The sequence below is a fragment of the Cucurbita pepo genome, chromosome LG12, assembly GCF_002806865.2.
Source record: "Cucurbita pepo subsp. pepo cultivar mu-cu-16 chromosome LG12, ASM280686v2, whole genome shotgun sequence".
Lineage (NCBI taxonomy): Eukaryota > Viridiplantae > Streptophyta > Magnoliopsida > Cucurbitales > Cucurbitaceae > Cucurbita > Cucurbita pepo.
The window spans coordinates 8,155,615-8,170,375 of NC_036649.1; the positions used below are offsets into that span (position 1 = coordinate 8,155,615).

Genomic DNA, 14,761 nt, shown 5'->3' on the forward strand with positions numbered 1-14,761 from the left:
CAAACTCGAATTCTCCTGAGACAAATGCCAAGGCGGTGAAAGCGATTGAAAATTTTGGAGCATGAAAAGACAGCGCCGCATCTTTGTAAATGGAGACTATTCGTTTCACTCGCTCTCTCGAATCTTGATCACTCAATTATACGTTTACATTATTGGAGTGGAATCTCTCAACTTGAAGAAGGCTCCGCTTCTTATCAATCTGTAAGTGAATTCACTTTAAGCAATTACCGCTTAAATTTGCTCTGTTGTGATGAATTTTCTTCCGTTTCTGACGGATTTAAGAAACTTAAGAGCGGAAGTTTTCAATTGTTTCAAAGGAGGACTTGTTGAATTTGTTGAATCTGTTGATTTTGATGGTGACTTCTTAGTCACATCTCTTTAATCTTGAGATTCACGCTTTGCATCTCTATCCGCCTCCTTCATTCGTTGACATTCCCTTCTCCACCATTTATATAACCAGTTGGAAGCTGACTTATCTAGCTTTAGATTATTCCTTGTATCAGGATGAGGATATGCACAGCCTCCGCGTGACGCGTCCAGATTATTATGCGAGATAGGTTTTGTGGAGAATTGAATGGATTCAACACTATGAACGGCAAGCAATGTATGTTGTTCACTCACTTAGAAGATTTTTGTGGAGAATGTATTAAATGACTAAATTCATGATAGATTGAAAACTCAGGTTCTGGAGCTGATAATTAAGCTTTAGCTCAGAATTCTGGGATGTTATTTACTCCATATTATTATTGATCATCTCGTGAATCAAGTTAACATCAGCCTCATATTTGGGAAGCGGTGTAGTGTTGAAAATGTAGTAAATTGAATATACTTTAGAATTGTTTGAGAATATATAAATGATTTACTTTGCCTTAGGTTTTTTTTAAAGCTTTTAGAAGTGGCGATGATTTAATAATGATGACCAAAACATTTGATTGGTGGAATTTTCTATCGAAGTCTCCCTCGATAATTTGGAAATTGTGACACTTGGAAAACTATAATATTCTTATGGACAAACTTTCTCTCTATAATTGATGTTTACAAAACTGAAAGTTCATCCTATACGTAGAGATACTTAATATACTTATTTTTTATTATTATTATCATTTAAAAATATGTTACACTATATTGGCTATATGTTGAAGATTTGTTTGAGTGCTAACTGTAAAAATAGAGTCCACTTAGAGAGAAATCTGAATATCATGTTGTTTACTACTTATTTAATGAGCTTTGAGCACAGTGATATCTATGAATTTCCAATTTTAAATGATGGCAGCAAACTAGTAGAATATTCCCATCTTGGAATTTTCATGCATTTTAGATCATGTAGAACAAAGATGAAGATGCATTGATATCTAAGATTCTATAGGTGAAATAAAGAGGGTTTGAGAGGATGGTGTAGGGGTTAATTGAAATGCTGGCCTTATCCTCAACTGATGACAAGAAAAAGTTTGCAGCAGAATCTTAATGAGGGAGAATCAATGGAAATGGTGACCCTTGCTTTTAATATACCAGTGAGCATCGTGCATTTTATCTTCATATTTTACTAGAAATAACATCTCAATGCCTCAAAAGTTTGTTTGATGGAGATATGTAAGAATCTGTCCGAGTTTCGTCATTCAGTTTTATATTTTTCCATTTTACTTTCCTTCCTGGAGGGGGTGGAGATAATTGATGTCCCTACTAAGGTGTTCTGATCCATATGTTTATGGGACCGATGAATACAGTGATGGAAATGAACTGGCTAAACTCTTATTAATCTCCACATCAGCTGTAGACGTAGAATTCACTGCATTGTTCAAGTTGCAGGCATGTCCAATATGAATTGATGCCATGTCCTCGTAGCTTTGTTCCTTTCTAACAAATTTCAAGTGTGAATTGAATTGGGGTTGACATTGTTCTGATATGAAGAGACCGACATCTAACCCTTCTTTCAAAGGGAGAGACCTTCCATCAATCATGGTTGTAAAAAGATTTTACTGATGTTTTCACTTAGCTTATAATAAATCAAATTATATTTCCATATTTTGTGCTCGAGATTTCATTAAGGCTAGTTATGAAATTATTGATATTCTTGATGGCCGATGCCATCACTCCAGTTGGCCAAATAGAAGTGCTTTCTGGTAATGTTTTTGTGTTATGTATCTTCTTTATTCCAACTATAACGGGGTTTTACATAGATTGAAGGATACATCTTTAGATTAAGTGATACCATATGCAACTTTGTTTGTGAAAAGAGGGTCACTATCAAGCAAATCATCGATAAGGGCCATTTTCCTTATCCAAAACAACTATCTGAAGGAACTTGCACTTTTCTATCCAATTACTCATGTCTTCCAAATTGTTTCGACTAAACAGTTCAATCCACTAGCCCTTCACCAGCCTTTATAAATACATTCGTTTATGCAAAGTCACCATGTCAAAGCCTAAGCAAACATACAACCTTACTCCCATTCTTTCAGCTTCTTGTTCCTTGCTCCTCTACAAGCCTTTGGCTTTTCTCTTTTCCTCCTGCTTTTGTTAGTATAACTGCAGCCATTTCACCTATCTTTAGATATTTGGGTTTAAATATCTTTTGGAAGGAAGAAGAGAGGTTGAATTATAATGGATAGATTGAGAAATTTGGCATCTCAGAAAGCAGTAGTGATTTTTTCCAAGAGCTCATGCTACATATGCCATAGCATCCAGACACTCTTTTATGAGCTTGGTGCAAGCCCTGCTATTCACGAGCTTGACCATGAAGCAAATGGGCGAGAAATTGATTGGGCTCTTAGAGGTCTAGGGTGCAACCCCTCTGTTCCAGCTGTGTTCATAGGAGGAAAATTTATAGGCTCAGCAAAAGATGTTATTTCTCTCCACGTTAATGGGGATCTGAAACAAATGCTGATAGATGCGAAGGCCATCTGGTTGTAATGCTACTAAAAGCTAAACCAGGTGGTTCTTTCTTTGTTTCGTTTTGTCCTTTTTCCCCCCTGCCTTTATAATGTTGAAAAGGCTCGTACAAAATGTTGTAAGAAGGCTCTGATAGTTCTTGAGTTTACTTACTGAACTGTATAAAATGAAGCCATACTTACCCTGAGATCTAAATGTAGGTTATCTTTTCCTTGAACTCAATATTGTTTACCTCTTCATGCATTACAAAGAAAAAGGAAAAAATATTAAATATTGATTCCAACAAGCCCACTACACTGTCTACGTAGGATTAGTCTTCATTGACTGATTTTGTTCTAAAAAGTGAATAATAAGATAGAGCAGCAGCATGAGAGGTTTTTGTGGGTAAAACTGGTAGTTCTGTTTTTCAAGTCTACCATTGATTAAAATAGGAAGATGCACCACTGAGGAATTATGCACTTGCGAAGAAAAGTCTCTTCTTGCAAATTGAACTGTCTGAAGTTGTCATTGGCAAAACTGTGTACTTGTTGACGGTTGTGCTTTTCATTAGATCTTCATACTGCTGCCAGACTGATAACCTGTCTGTACACATCATAATACTTAATTATGAGGCAAGGCATGTTGATAAAGACATGCACATGACATTTCTGCCTTATAAATTGAGCTTCAGATACTAGTGATCTAGTTTAAGCATCACTTGTGGCTGGGGTCAATTTGATTGATCAGCGCATAACATTTCAGATTTAGTTATTTAGATCCTTTACTAGTTCAGGGACAACCTGGTGATGCTGTAACTTTTGTGCCTGCCATGAACCTTTTAAATATCTTGAGCCAAAACCAATTTTGGAGACAAAATCAATAAATGCATTGAATTATGCTTTATTGTGCAGCCAACATGTTTTCGACCAAAAAGTAAGTAAGAGGTTTGAATCCCCACTCCCAAGTGTTGTTCAGCTCAGGAAAAAACATTATGCTTTAATTGTTCAATGCTATATATGTATATATGTACACTCATCTAAAGTATCAATAGAGCGTGTCTGTACATGTAACCAAGAACAGGATATGCTCTGTTGACAGTATGAGCATGGTTATATACTAGATATTACATTGGAGAAGATTTTATAAAGCTATTATTTTTCAGAGAAGTCTGTCAATTGAATAAAGGGGGAAAGTTCAATCATTCCAATTCATATATTTGTATGATCACCAGGCTGTGGAACTTAACTCTGTTAGGTAAATGAAGCTTAGCAAGCTCCACATGCAAGGAATCATACAAGTTGGTGGACAGAATACAGAGAACTACAGCCACTGAAGCCTTTCTTCGTAAGGATTCAAAGAAGGTGATTGGAGAATCTGGTATTTATTGACTGGCATTACAGAATTTCTTGCTTTTGTTTTATTGTTTCTTGATAGCTATATTCTCATTTCCACAAACTCTGCAAAGTGGAAGACACGGTCATTGTTTTTACACGTCAGACAAAGATTGATAGGATAAATATCGCCACTTAATTACATTACTAATACAAGTGTGATTAAATTATAATCTACATATATCATATGGTTAATTATTCGTATATCAGCATCATAAAATAGTCTTGCCCACTGAATTAAAAGACCTGTCAACTTGTCCAGCCTGTTTGTAACAGTAAAATTAAAAAGTTGCTTTTATTAGTTTGAGCATCTAAGGAAAGCACAAACTCTTTTGAACGTTCTTTTATATAAATATATATATAAAAAGAAAGCAATCTTCCTTATGTTGTCTCTATAAATAGTCTTGCATGCGAGCTCAAACTCATAATACAGCAAGCATCGGTATTAGTTTTCTCTTGCACATTTTTCCTTCAGTATTTAAAGCCTATATAACCATATTTGGACCAAATTTGAATAAATTTGGTCCAAAAAGGTTATAAGGTTTTAAACAAACTTGAAAGAAACCTTAGATATCCAGTATACTTTTGTTGTTGGGTTTCATTTCATCTGCAAGGAAAACTCTATCATATTAAGAAGAAGGCATGGATAAGGTTAAAAGGTTGGTTGCAGAGAGGAGTGTGGTCATATTCAGCAAGAGTTCATGCTGCCTATCATATGCAGTTAACATTCTATTTGGGGAACTTGGAGTCAATCCTTTGGTGTATGAGATTGACCAAGACCCTGATTGCAGGGAAATAGAGAAAGCTCTCATGAGGCTGGGATGCAATGCACCAGTACCAGCCGTGTTCATCGGCGGAAAGCTGGTCGGATCTACTAATGAAATCATGTCACACCACCTTAGCGGTGATTTGACCAAAATGCTGGTGCAAAGCCATGCTTTGAATAAATACTAATTCTAATTAAATTATTCACTATTCTGTTGGAGAAGGAAAGCTAATAAGTTGGCTCAAGCTTAATAACGAATAGTTATGTGATGTCTTATGTGTCAAGAATTATGTAGCAATTGTTTAGCTGTGTAGTGTGTAATATGTTTGTCATTATTAATGAAGTCAGCTCCTATTTTATTGTGTTTATATTTTCACTGTTGGTCTCTGAGCATTTGACAAAGTTGCACTCTGTGCCTCTCCTCCTTTCCTTAATATGAAACCAATACGCAACTGAACTTTTGTTCCTAATTTTGTCATATCATGGTGTAGCCTCGTTTTTTGTTACTAATCCTTCCTTGTCAGACTCTTTGAGATCTAAAGTAGCTGGAAAATCTGTCTGCAAGTATCAAAGCATAAGCGACCCCAGGTACGACATACTCGTGGCTATACTTTCAATACTTTCGATGTTTTGGCTCAGTCTGAGTATCCAAGTGCCTGATAACGCTACATGCATTGATCGTATTCGTTAAATTAGGATGCTCCATTGATCAGATACAAACAATATTCTTGTCAAAGAGCCAGTTGGACTACTTGTTGGGTCTTGGTATTTTTTAAGAATATTGATTAGGAAGAGATTAATGCGAAATGTAATGATCAGTAAAAACCAACATAAATGTCACTATGAGATAATTCTACATAGCAATGCTCCACGTGCTATTACAAAAGTTGAAGGAAAAAATGCTCAACTTTTCCGGCATGTGGGGCTGCAGATTCTTCTACTTTTTCATATGAAGATAGGCATCAAATTCCATGATATTTATTCCCTTTTGATTTCCTTTCTTTTTTATGTCTGTGATAGTCTTCCCTTCAGCAGTCGATATCGTTAGCATAGATTTTGTGCAGGCTCAGCTGAAGGCAAGCTTCGTGATGATCGATCGAGCATCTCCACGACACCCTTATACAGGTACTTCCCTTTTTAAATTATAAAGAATATTGCTCAAATTAGTTCTTGGAAGTTTTTTTTAGTAGTAAAATGTTGGATTTTGATCACGACGGATCTGGTTCTGTTATGTTGTTTCTTTACTATTTACCATCTCTGATTGTTCGAAAGTTTTTTCTTTTATGATTTGCATTAGCTTTTCTGAGAATGGAAAGAATTTGTTCAGATAATTAGTAGAGGAATACTTGGCTTATTTTGGAGAGGGAAAAAGAACCAAAATAGTGGTAGAATGGTTAGGATTTTGGACAAAATCCAACCAGAGAACATTCAGTGGCGTTGTAGCCAATTAAGAAAGAATCAAGTCATTAGTGGGTCCAACAATGAAATTCCTAAGATTGGGGAAGAAATCTGTCAATTAATCTCACCCGTTTGTTTTTTTTTCTTTTTTTTTCTTTTTTTCTTTTATGGCTTGGAGAGCTGGATGGGAGATAAAACAGGATTTTGTTAGAGGAATAAAATAAATTGGAAAAAAAGGAACTGAGGAAAAAATAGGACCCCTAAAATGTATTCTAAACATATTTAGACAACTGATATTTGAACTTTATACTATATATGTGTAACTTCTTACATTCTTTTTTTATTTTGCACAAATTTAAGTTTGATGGATACTCATAATCGACTTTTAAATAATTCTATTAATCAGTAACTCTAGCATTGAGCATTAATTAGTGCCGTTCTTCTTTGAAGTTCCATATTGTGTTATATTTATTTCATATTCATTGAAGGCATATGAAAGCAATATGTTAGGAGGCAAAGTTTGCAATTTTTTTTATATAATACTTGTTTTAGTTCAAATTACAACTTCGATAAAATTGAAAGTTTGGAGTAAAAATTGATACACATTTCAATTTCTAGGGTGAATTCTTTTATTTCGTATGATATTTTGAGTTAAATGACTTTTTTGGTACGTATGATTCAAGAATTAATTCTATTTCGTCTCTATGGTTGAGATGAAATCAGTTTGATTTTTATGTTTTTTTTTTGTTCTAAGAATTGGGATATGGGGCCCACTCTTTGCAATATGGCTAGAGTGGATGGTTTGTTTATTATTATTATTATTATTATTATTATTTTTCATATAAAGTTATTCTTTCTTTTAGAATCACATGTTTTTTTTAATATCAATTTTGATTTTCAATGGGCATAAGAACCTTAAAAAGGGTATTTGTTTGGAGGGTTGAGCTTAGGTGGGTTATTTTATTATCTTTTTTAAATGCTCCTCTATTTTCTTATTTGTTTGAAATTAAGTGTCATTTAAATTAAATCATTTTTCCGTATAACAATTAATTTTATCTTTACGTAATAATAGTATCTTTTATTATTGAATTTAACCATTTATTGTACCCTTACATGCCAATAATATCTTTATTAATTTAGTTTAACCATTATTTTTGTAGTCAATTCAATGCAAAAATGTTGCTTTTTGAGAACTTGCAGTGAAATAAATAATTAAAAAAAAGAAATCAAACTTTAGGGCCTTTTACTTGCTCGGATTAAAAATATAATTTAATAAAAAAATATACCATTCAAATTAATAGTGTCGAATCTGTTGGATGATAAAAGTCTCAAATCGGCTAATTTAGGGAATGATCATGGGTTTATAATCAAGGAATACTCTCTCCATTGGTACGAAGCCTTTTGGGGAAGCCTAAAGCAAAGTCATCATGAGAAGGTCTTTTGGGGAAAAGCTTAAAGCAAAGTTATGAGAGTTTATGTTCAAAGCTGACAATGACAATATCATATCATTGTGGAGGAAGGCTTTTTAGGGAAGTCTAAAGCAAAGTCATAGGAGTTTATGTTCAAAGCGGACAATGACAATATCATATCATTGTGGAGGAAGGCCTTTTGGGGAAGCCCAAAGCAAAGTCACTAGAGCTTATGTTCAAAGCGGACAATTACAATATCATATCATTATGGAGAGTCGTGTTCGTCTAAGACAATCCACCCAATTATTATTATTTTAATAAAAATAATAAATAAAGGCCATCAACCCAATAGTTTTCCCACACACCTATCAGGTGGGATGATTGATTTGAAAACGGAAGAATTCAAAGCTTACTCGCCGCCGGTCAAATCCGACCAACTAAAACTCATTAATCCTAACATTTCTCGGATTATAAATAATGCTTCCTTAATTCTTCACCTTAATCAACCACTCCCAATTCAAATGGCTACGATCAAATCCTTAATCTCCATAGCTCTTCTAGCTCTTCTCTTGCTCTCTGAACACCTACCCATTTCCGCCGCCGATCACAGCGTGGCTCCCAGTCCTCTTGCCGGAGTGTTTCGCCGGGACACCCTTCAGACGGCGGAGCGTCATCAAGTTGCAGAGAGTGGAATTGGAAATCAGTACTCTTTTGAACAAAAGATCAGAAAGCGAGCCCGACGAGCTGTTAGGCGAGCCGAAGGTCCAAGTCCATCGTCGGCGAATTGGAGCCGAACGTCGTCGTTTGGGGTCGGCTCTCTGCTGTGTCTCTTCACTGTATTTGGTTTGTTTTTGTGAAGTGAATAATGGTGATTCACTACTCTGAATTTGTCATCGGATTATTTATTTATTATTTTTTAATAAAAAATTTGGGTTGTATTTTACCAATTTAATTAAATTCATTTCCTATATTTTCTTAATATTTTGTTACATTTTGTCCATTTTTAATAATAAAATAAAATTTTCAATTTACTCGATAAATATTGTATCGAAAGTAGCTCCAATCACTCCAACAATTTACCTACGGGCCGAGGTCCTCCCATCTAGACGGAGAATGGAGAGTGAGTGATGAACATTTTTTAACTATCACATACGTAGGCTAGGCTTGGAGACGAGATTATGTTTTCCTATCTACACCTGATTTTCTGCTCCACCCTGCTTAATAAAATTATTTAATTAATTTTAAAACGTTATAGATTTTTTAATTGTTAAATATGGTGGTAATATTAAATTTTAAATTTTTTAAAATTATATTTGTAGAACTCAATTAATTAAATAAAGATATTAAGAAAATAAAATAAAAATAATAATAAATGAGAAAAATTAATATTGACACAAATAAATAAAGAATTTAGGATGAACATCTTTAATCACTCTCAGGCAGTTCAACAGCTGATGGCGGGGAGGGCTCGAATTCTCTAGCCCGGACGCTTCGCCGGAACGTCCTTTCAGACGGCGGCTCAGCCGACTGCAGAGAACTACGGCGAGTCCTCTTCGGAGGAGAAGACGAATGTTCATATTAAAAAGCGGATCCGACCATTACTAATCGGCGGCCATAACCGTGCATCCGCCGCGAATCGAAGCCCAACGCCGCCTTTTGGCATTGTTTTGTTGGAATTGCGTTTCGATTCGTTTCAGGTTTCAGGCTTAGAATGTTCAAATTATTCGTTTATTTTATCAAAATTTAATAATATATAAAGTGAGCTAGAAAGAAATTTCTCCTACCTACCTCTCCCAAGAAAACTAAGCTACGCGTTTGTTAATAAAACCAAATAATATCAGATGGACTAAACTGAAAGCGCGTCAAAAAGCGTGGGAGAAATTCAAATACCTGTTCGCCGTCGGCATCCATGGTCATCAATGGCGGCTGAATCAGATACTCGTCTTCCTAATCTTCTCTGTTTCTATATAAAATCCAAACAATTAAACATTATACCTTATCTTCAATTCCTCCATTCTCATCTCTATCGACAAATCGCACAAATGGCCGCTCTCAAATCCCTAGTTTCCGTAGCTCTTCTGGCTCTTCTCTTATTCTCCGAATCCCTAACAGCTTCTGCCGTCGATCGCAGCGGCGATTCAAATTCTCTCACCGGGATGCTCCGCCGAAACGTCCTTCAGACGGCGGCTCATCAGATTGCAGATAACAGTGTCGAGTCCTCCCCCGAAAGGAAGATGAATGTTCATATCAAAAGGCGGATGCGACCAGTAGCAACTGGCACCCGTTCCTCGGCGGCGAATCGGAGCCGAATCGCTTCCATTGGCGTTGGATCTGTGCTCGTTGTTTTAGGGCTGTTCCTGTGAATTTGATGGATTTGGTTCTGTAAAAATTGGGATTTATTCTATTCGTTAATTTATTTATTTGATGAATATATTTTTTTTTTCTCTCTGGGTGTATTTAGTCTTTTAAATTATTTCATTATATTAAATTATTAAAATACAAATTCCATAATATCCATTGATTTACTTATTATTATTTGTAAACATTAAAAAATATATTTAAAAATGAAATAAAAAGTAAAATACAAATTTTATTTTTATTTTTATTTTTTTCTCACTTTTATGGATAAAAAATTAAAAAAGAATAAAATTTAAGTCAACACACCTCAGAACAAAAATATTCAAAAGTCAAACTCTTTTAATGTCGAACATTATTCAAAAGTCAAACTCTTTTAATGTCAAACATTTATAAATTTACGTCTTCTTATTAATGGTATATGTAAACGTCTAAAACTCGAATAATATATATTTTATTAATTTTTTTTTAAAAAATACTAAATTTGAAAAGGACATAAAATGGAATTATAATAAAGTGGGTTTTACTTTATTTATTTATTTATTTTCCCTTTCTAAAACTTAATAATTAAAATAAAATTGGAGTAAAAAAACAATATTTTATTTAGTCCGTGAGAGGTTTTAAAAATTAAAAAGGAAAGAAGAAAAAGAAAATCATAATAAAACAATTTTTAGTTTTGCAATTATTCTCAAACGAAGCCGAAGAGCTCGAACAGGGAGACGGTCTCCAATGGAACAAGAGGACTCCCCTGTGCCCCAATCTGCCGGGAGAGAGGATTTCGGAAAATTTCAGCACGGGTATCGATTTCTGTATCATTTGTTGTTGTTCTTCTTCTTCTTCTTTGTTCTCGCTTTTGTTATTAGTAACTTGTTTTCGATTTCAATTAGATGCGAGCATTATAGGAGACGTTGCAGAATCCGAGCCCCATGTTGCGACCGAATCTTTACCTGTCGCCATTGCCACAACGAGGCCATGGTATGTCTCTCTTCTTTCTATGCCCTTGTGTTGCGTGCGTTTGTTTGTGAGAGATGTATTAGAAAGGATTTTGCATATGCTGTTAAACTCGAACTTTCTGTAATTTTCTTTGGTAGTTTTCTGAATTTTCTGAAATTTTCGTTGATTTTAGACTTCGCTGAGCAATCCTAAGGACCGTCACGAACTCGTTCGGCAGGACGTTAGACAAGTCTGTTTGTACGCTGTTCTATTGTTTTTTTTTTTNTTTTTTTTTTTTTTTTTTTTTTTTTTTTTTTTTTTTTTTTTTTTTTTTTTTTTTTTTTTTTTTTGTTGTGAATATGACATCTTTTAGAGCATATCGTGATGTGAATTTATTAATTTTGTTGGAATTGTTGCTTTAGGTGGTTTGCTTGATTTGCAACACAGAGCAAGAGGTTTGGGGGACATTTTTTTTTGTTGTTCTTGGGATAATTTCCATTGATTGCGTTTAGATATTCTTGTTTTTTGCTCTGCTAAGCGTTTATATTTGGTTTATTATAGGTTGCTAAGTCTTGTAGCAAGTGCAATGTTAATATGGGAGAATACTTCTGCGGCATCTGCAAATTCTACGATGATGATGTAGGAGAAGTTTCCATCAATCTGTTTCTTTCTTACTTTGTTCTGTTTCACTTTCTTTAAGAACTAATTTTCAATTTTAAACTGTGGAACCGAATGGTTTTCTTATCCTAGATGCTAATAGATTCTGCTATGAATGCAGACCAGGAAAATGCAGTTTCATTGTGATGCGTGTGGTATCTGTAGGTTCGTGTGCATATTTCCCGTTCTAGTTCTAATGTAATCTCAGCTTTCTGTGCTAAGTTTCTCAACACATGTGTTCTTTGTTATATGATTTTCAGGGTTGGTGGTCGTGAAAATTTCTTTCACTGTGAAAAATGTGGTATGTCATTCAATTTTCCTGATGGTTAGCTAGAAATACACGTTGTGTTATTCATTTACTGTTTGAGGTAAATGTAGCAAAAGGATTTCTCTGGTTTGTCTGTAAAGTCTTTGATACTATGTAATAAAATAGGCACACACACTGAGGCCATATGAGACCGAAACAATTAGTAAAATGTGAGCGATTGAGCGAACAAACCGTTCAGATGAATTAACTTTTTTTTTTATATAAATATAGGATCTTGCTATTCCACTCCTCTGCGCGATAACCACATGTGTGTTGAGAACTCCATGAAAAGTTTTTGCCCCATCTGTTATGAGGTTTGTCCTTTTAGAATGCATCTTTTCTCAGGGAAGTATAATCTTAACTGTTCTCTTCTAACAATTTTATTGATGCTTGCAGTTTCTTTTTGACTCAATAAAAGACACAACTGTTATGCCTTGTGGTCACACAATACATTTGGAGTGCTTCAGAGAAATGGAATCACAGAATCAGTAATCCAAACTCCAGTTTCTGAATCTACTATTAAACATGTTTCTAAAAACTTTGAATATGCTACATACAACTCTATTTTCTATTATATCCATTGCCTTTTATTCTCAAACCAAACTGGTTCTAAGTTTCCTGTTTTGAATTACATTAAGATTTCCAGTTCTCTTGTAATAATGAAGTTGTATCTGTCTCTCAGATACCGTTGTCCTATTTGCTCGAAGACAGTTATGGACATGTCTGCAAGCTGGGCATTGCTGAAAATGGAGGTGTGTTACATCTTAGTTTAGGCGTGATAAAAGTGGCATGTAGAAGGCAATTAGATTACTGTCTTTTTTATCCATAGAGCAGTTTCCCCAGTTAGTGAATATGGTAGAACAGGTGGCTTCACGTAAATTTTAGCAACCTTAGAAATTAGAATATATATCTTATCATTGAACATTGTACCCACTCTTCAACCTCCTGACCAATCTTTTCGTTTCTTTCTTTGTCTTGATGTATGATTACATGTATTGGGCTGATTCTTTGAAAGTTGGTGGTTGCAGACTCAATATCTCAATAGAATTCTAACTGAGTGACTGCATGAAGAAAGAGATTTAAGAAATGAGTGTAGATTCAGGGCTTTAGTTATGCCTTAAAGTTGAGTTTAGAGGAATATAGAGGCATTAACATGTATAATAAAAATGAAAGAGGAAGATGTCCGTGAGAGCTATATATATTCTGTTACAGACAAGTACTTGACTTGATCTTATACGACCTTAAATCATGTTCGTCCACTTGAATGAAATTTTCTCTTATGTTTATTTTCCCCTCATTTCCCATTTACCCATTACCTGTTATCAAGTTGTTATTGGATGGTAAAATAGATCTTATTGGATACTTACTTTTTGGGATGCCAACTGGTATTTCTATCTATTTGCAAATTCTGACATGTTTCTTCTGCCATATTCTGGTGTCGAAATTCCATAGATTTTTGGTTATCTTAATTATGTTTTCTTTACCATAGATCTTTTGCGATATTATCTTAAATTTGAAAATCGTTTCTATCTTATCTAGATTGACTGCACACCGATGCCGGAGGAGTACAGCCACGAGGTAGTTGCTTGTATACATGTTTAGATTACCGCAAGAATGAAATCTTCTAACTTAACTGTGTACTTGGCTAAACAGGTATCAATTCTTTGCAACGACTGCAGCCATACGAGCAAAGTTCGTTTTCACATTTTGGGACACAAGTGCAGTCAGTGCAATTCATTCAATACTAGGAGGATTTCTACTGGAGACGTCAATGAAAACTGAAGGTAAAGAAGTATGAGGCTCTCTTAATCTCAACAACTAGGTTATGTTGAACGTTTGATTATTGGAGTCATTGATCCATTTAGGAAGTCAACTATGATTGGTTTATACCTATGAATTCAGTCACATGAAGTTAAGTAGTGCGATCTTCTATAGGAAGAGTCTCAGATTTCTTTTTTTTCTTTTTTTTTTTTCATTGTAACATTTAGCATTCATCTTGAAAAATATATATCATATTAGATACATTTTACAGATGTGAATATAACATGAATCTCAACAAATCCTTGTTTGAATACTTGGATTTCAAGTATAACAAGAGATAGATAAATGAATGATGATTTCCATTAAAGAGGATATAGTTGAGAAGATGGATGGTGAACTGCTCGAACACTATACAATCAAAGTTAAATTCTAGCAACCATGCCATGATTTAGTTTGATATTAAATAATTTTGTTGGGTCTCTGGCTGTCAGAATTTATGGTAGGTAAGGGTAAAGTAGGACAATGTACTACCAATAATTAGTTGCATACATGCCTTGTATACGAGGGGATATGCGAGGAGTGGAAGTTCGTTATCATTTTGACTAGGTAATAGAACGAAAGAGAGTTTCCATCCCTTTTGAAGATGGGAAATCAAATCATTGACATGACAATTGATGTGTTTTCTATTGAGCTATATTTGAACTAGCAATGTCTAATGAACTTGGAATAGATGTTCTTCACCCTATTTAGTATTCTCCCGAGTAAATAAACTCTCGATACCTATTATTTCCATGTGTAATTGGTTGCTATTAATGGTTATAAGGTTTGAATGAGAATCATATTCCTTGTAGTGCATTCATAAAACCGAACACAACTCTAGTCGAATGCGAACTAAGCTTTCGATAAAAAGAGAATT

General features: G+C 34.6%; 3 protein-coding genes across 3 annotated transcripts in view; all 3 read left to right on the plus strand.

The window, feature by feature from the left end:
• LOC111807541 (monothiol glutaredoxin-S11-like) overlaps positions 1-5,393 on the plus strand; it is a gene marked incomplete in the record, with an annotated part of 5,829 nt that extends 436 nt beyond the window's left edge. Inside the window, 3 exon segments of the mRNA XM_023693304.1 lie at positions 1-201; positions 487-604; positions 4,100-5,393. Coding sequence (XP_023549072.1) covers positions 4,902-5,213 — 312 coding nt within the window.
• On the plus strand, positions 2,602-2,910 carry LOC111807767 (glutaredoxin-C11-like). Its single transcript, XM_023693635.1, has one exon. It carries the CDS (start codon positions 2,602-2,604, stop codon positions 2,908-2,910), a length of 309 nt encoding a protein of 102 aa, XP_023549403.1.
• A 5,445-nt stretch (positions 5,394-10,838) lies between the features above and the next one.
• LOC111807686 (E3 ubiquitin-protein ligase MIEL1-like) lies at positions 10,839-14,282 on the plus strand. Its single transcript, XM_023693511.1, has 12 exons — positions 10,839-10,984; positions 11,075-11,162; positions 11,314-11,370; positions 11,543-11,575; positions 11,682-11,759; positions 11,899-11,942; positions 12,038-12,078; positions 12,316-12,398; positions 12,481-12,572; positions 12,767-12,836; positions 13,624-13,662; positions 13,738-14,282. The coding sequence occupies exons 1-12, from the start codon at positions 10,917-10,919 to the stop codon at positions 13,864-13,866; spliced, it is 822 nt and encodes a 273-aa protein (XP_023549279.1). The 5' UTR covers positions 10,839-10,916; the 3' UTR covers positions 13,867-14,282.
• The last annotated feature ends 479 nt before the right edge of the window (positions 14,283-14,761 follow it).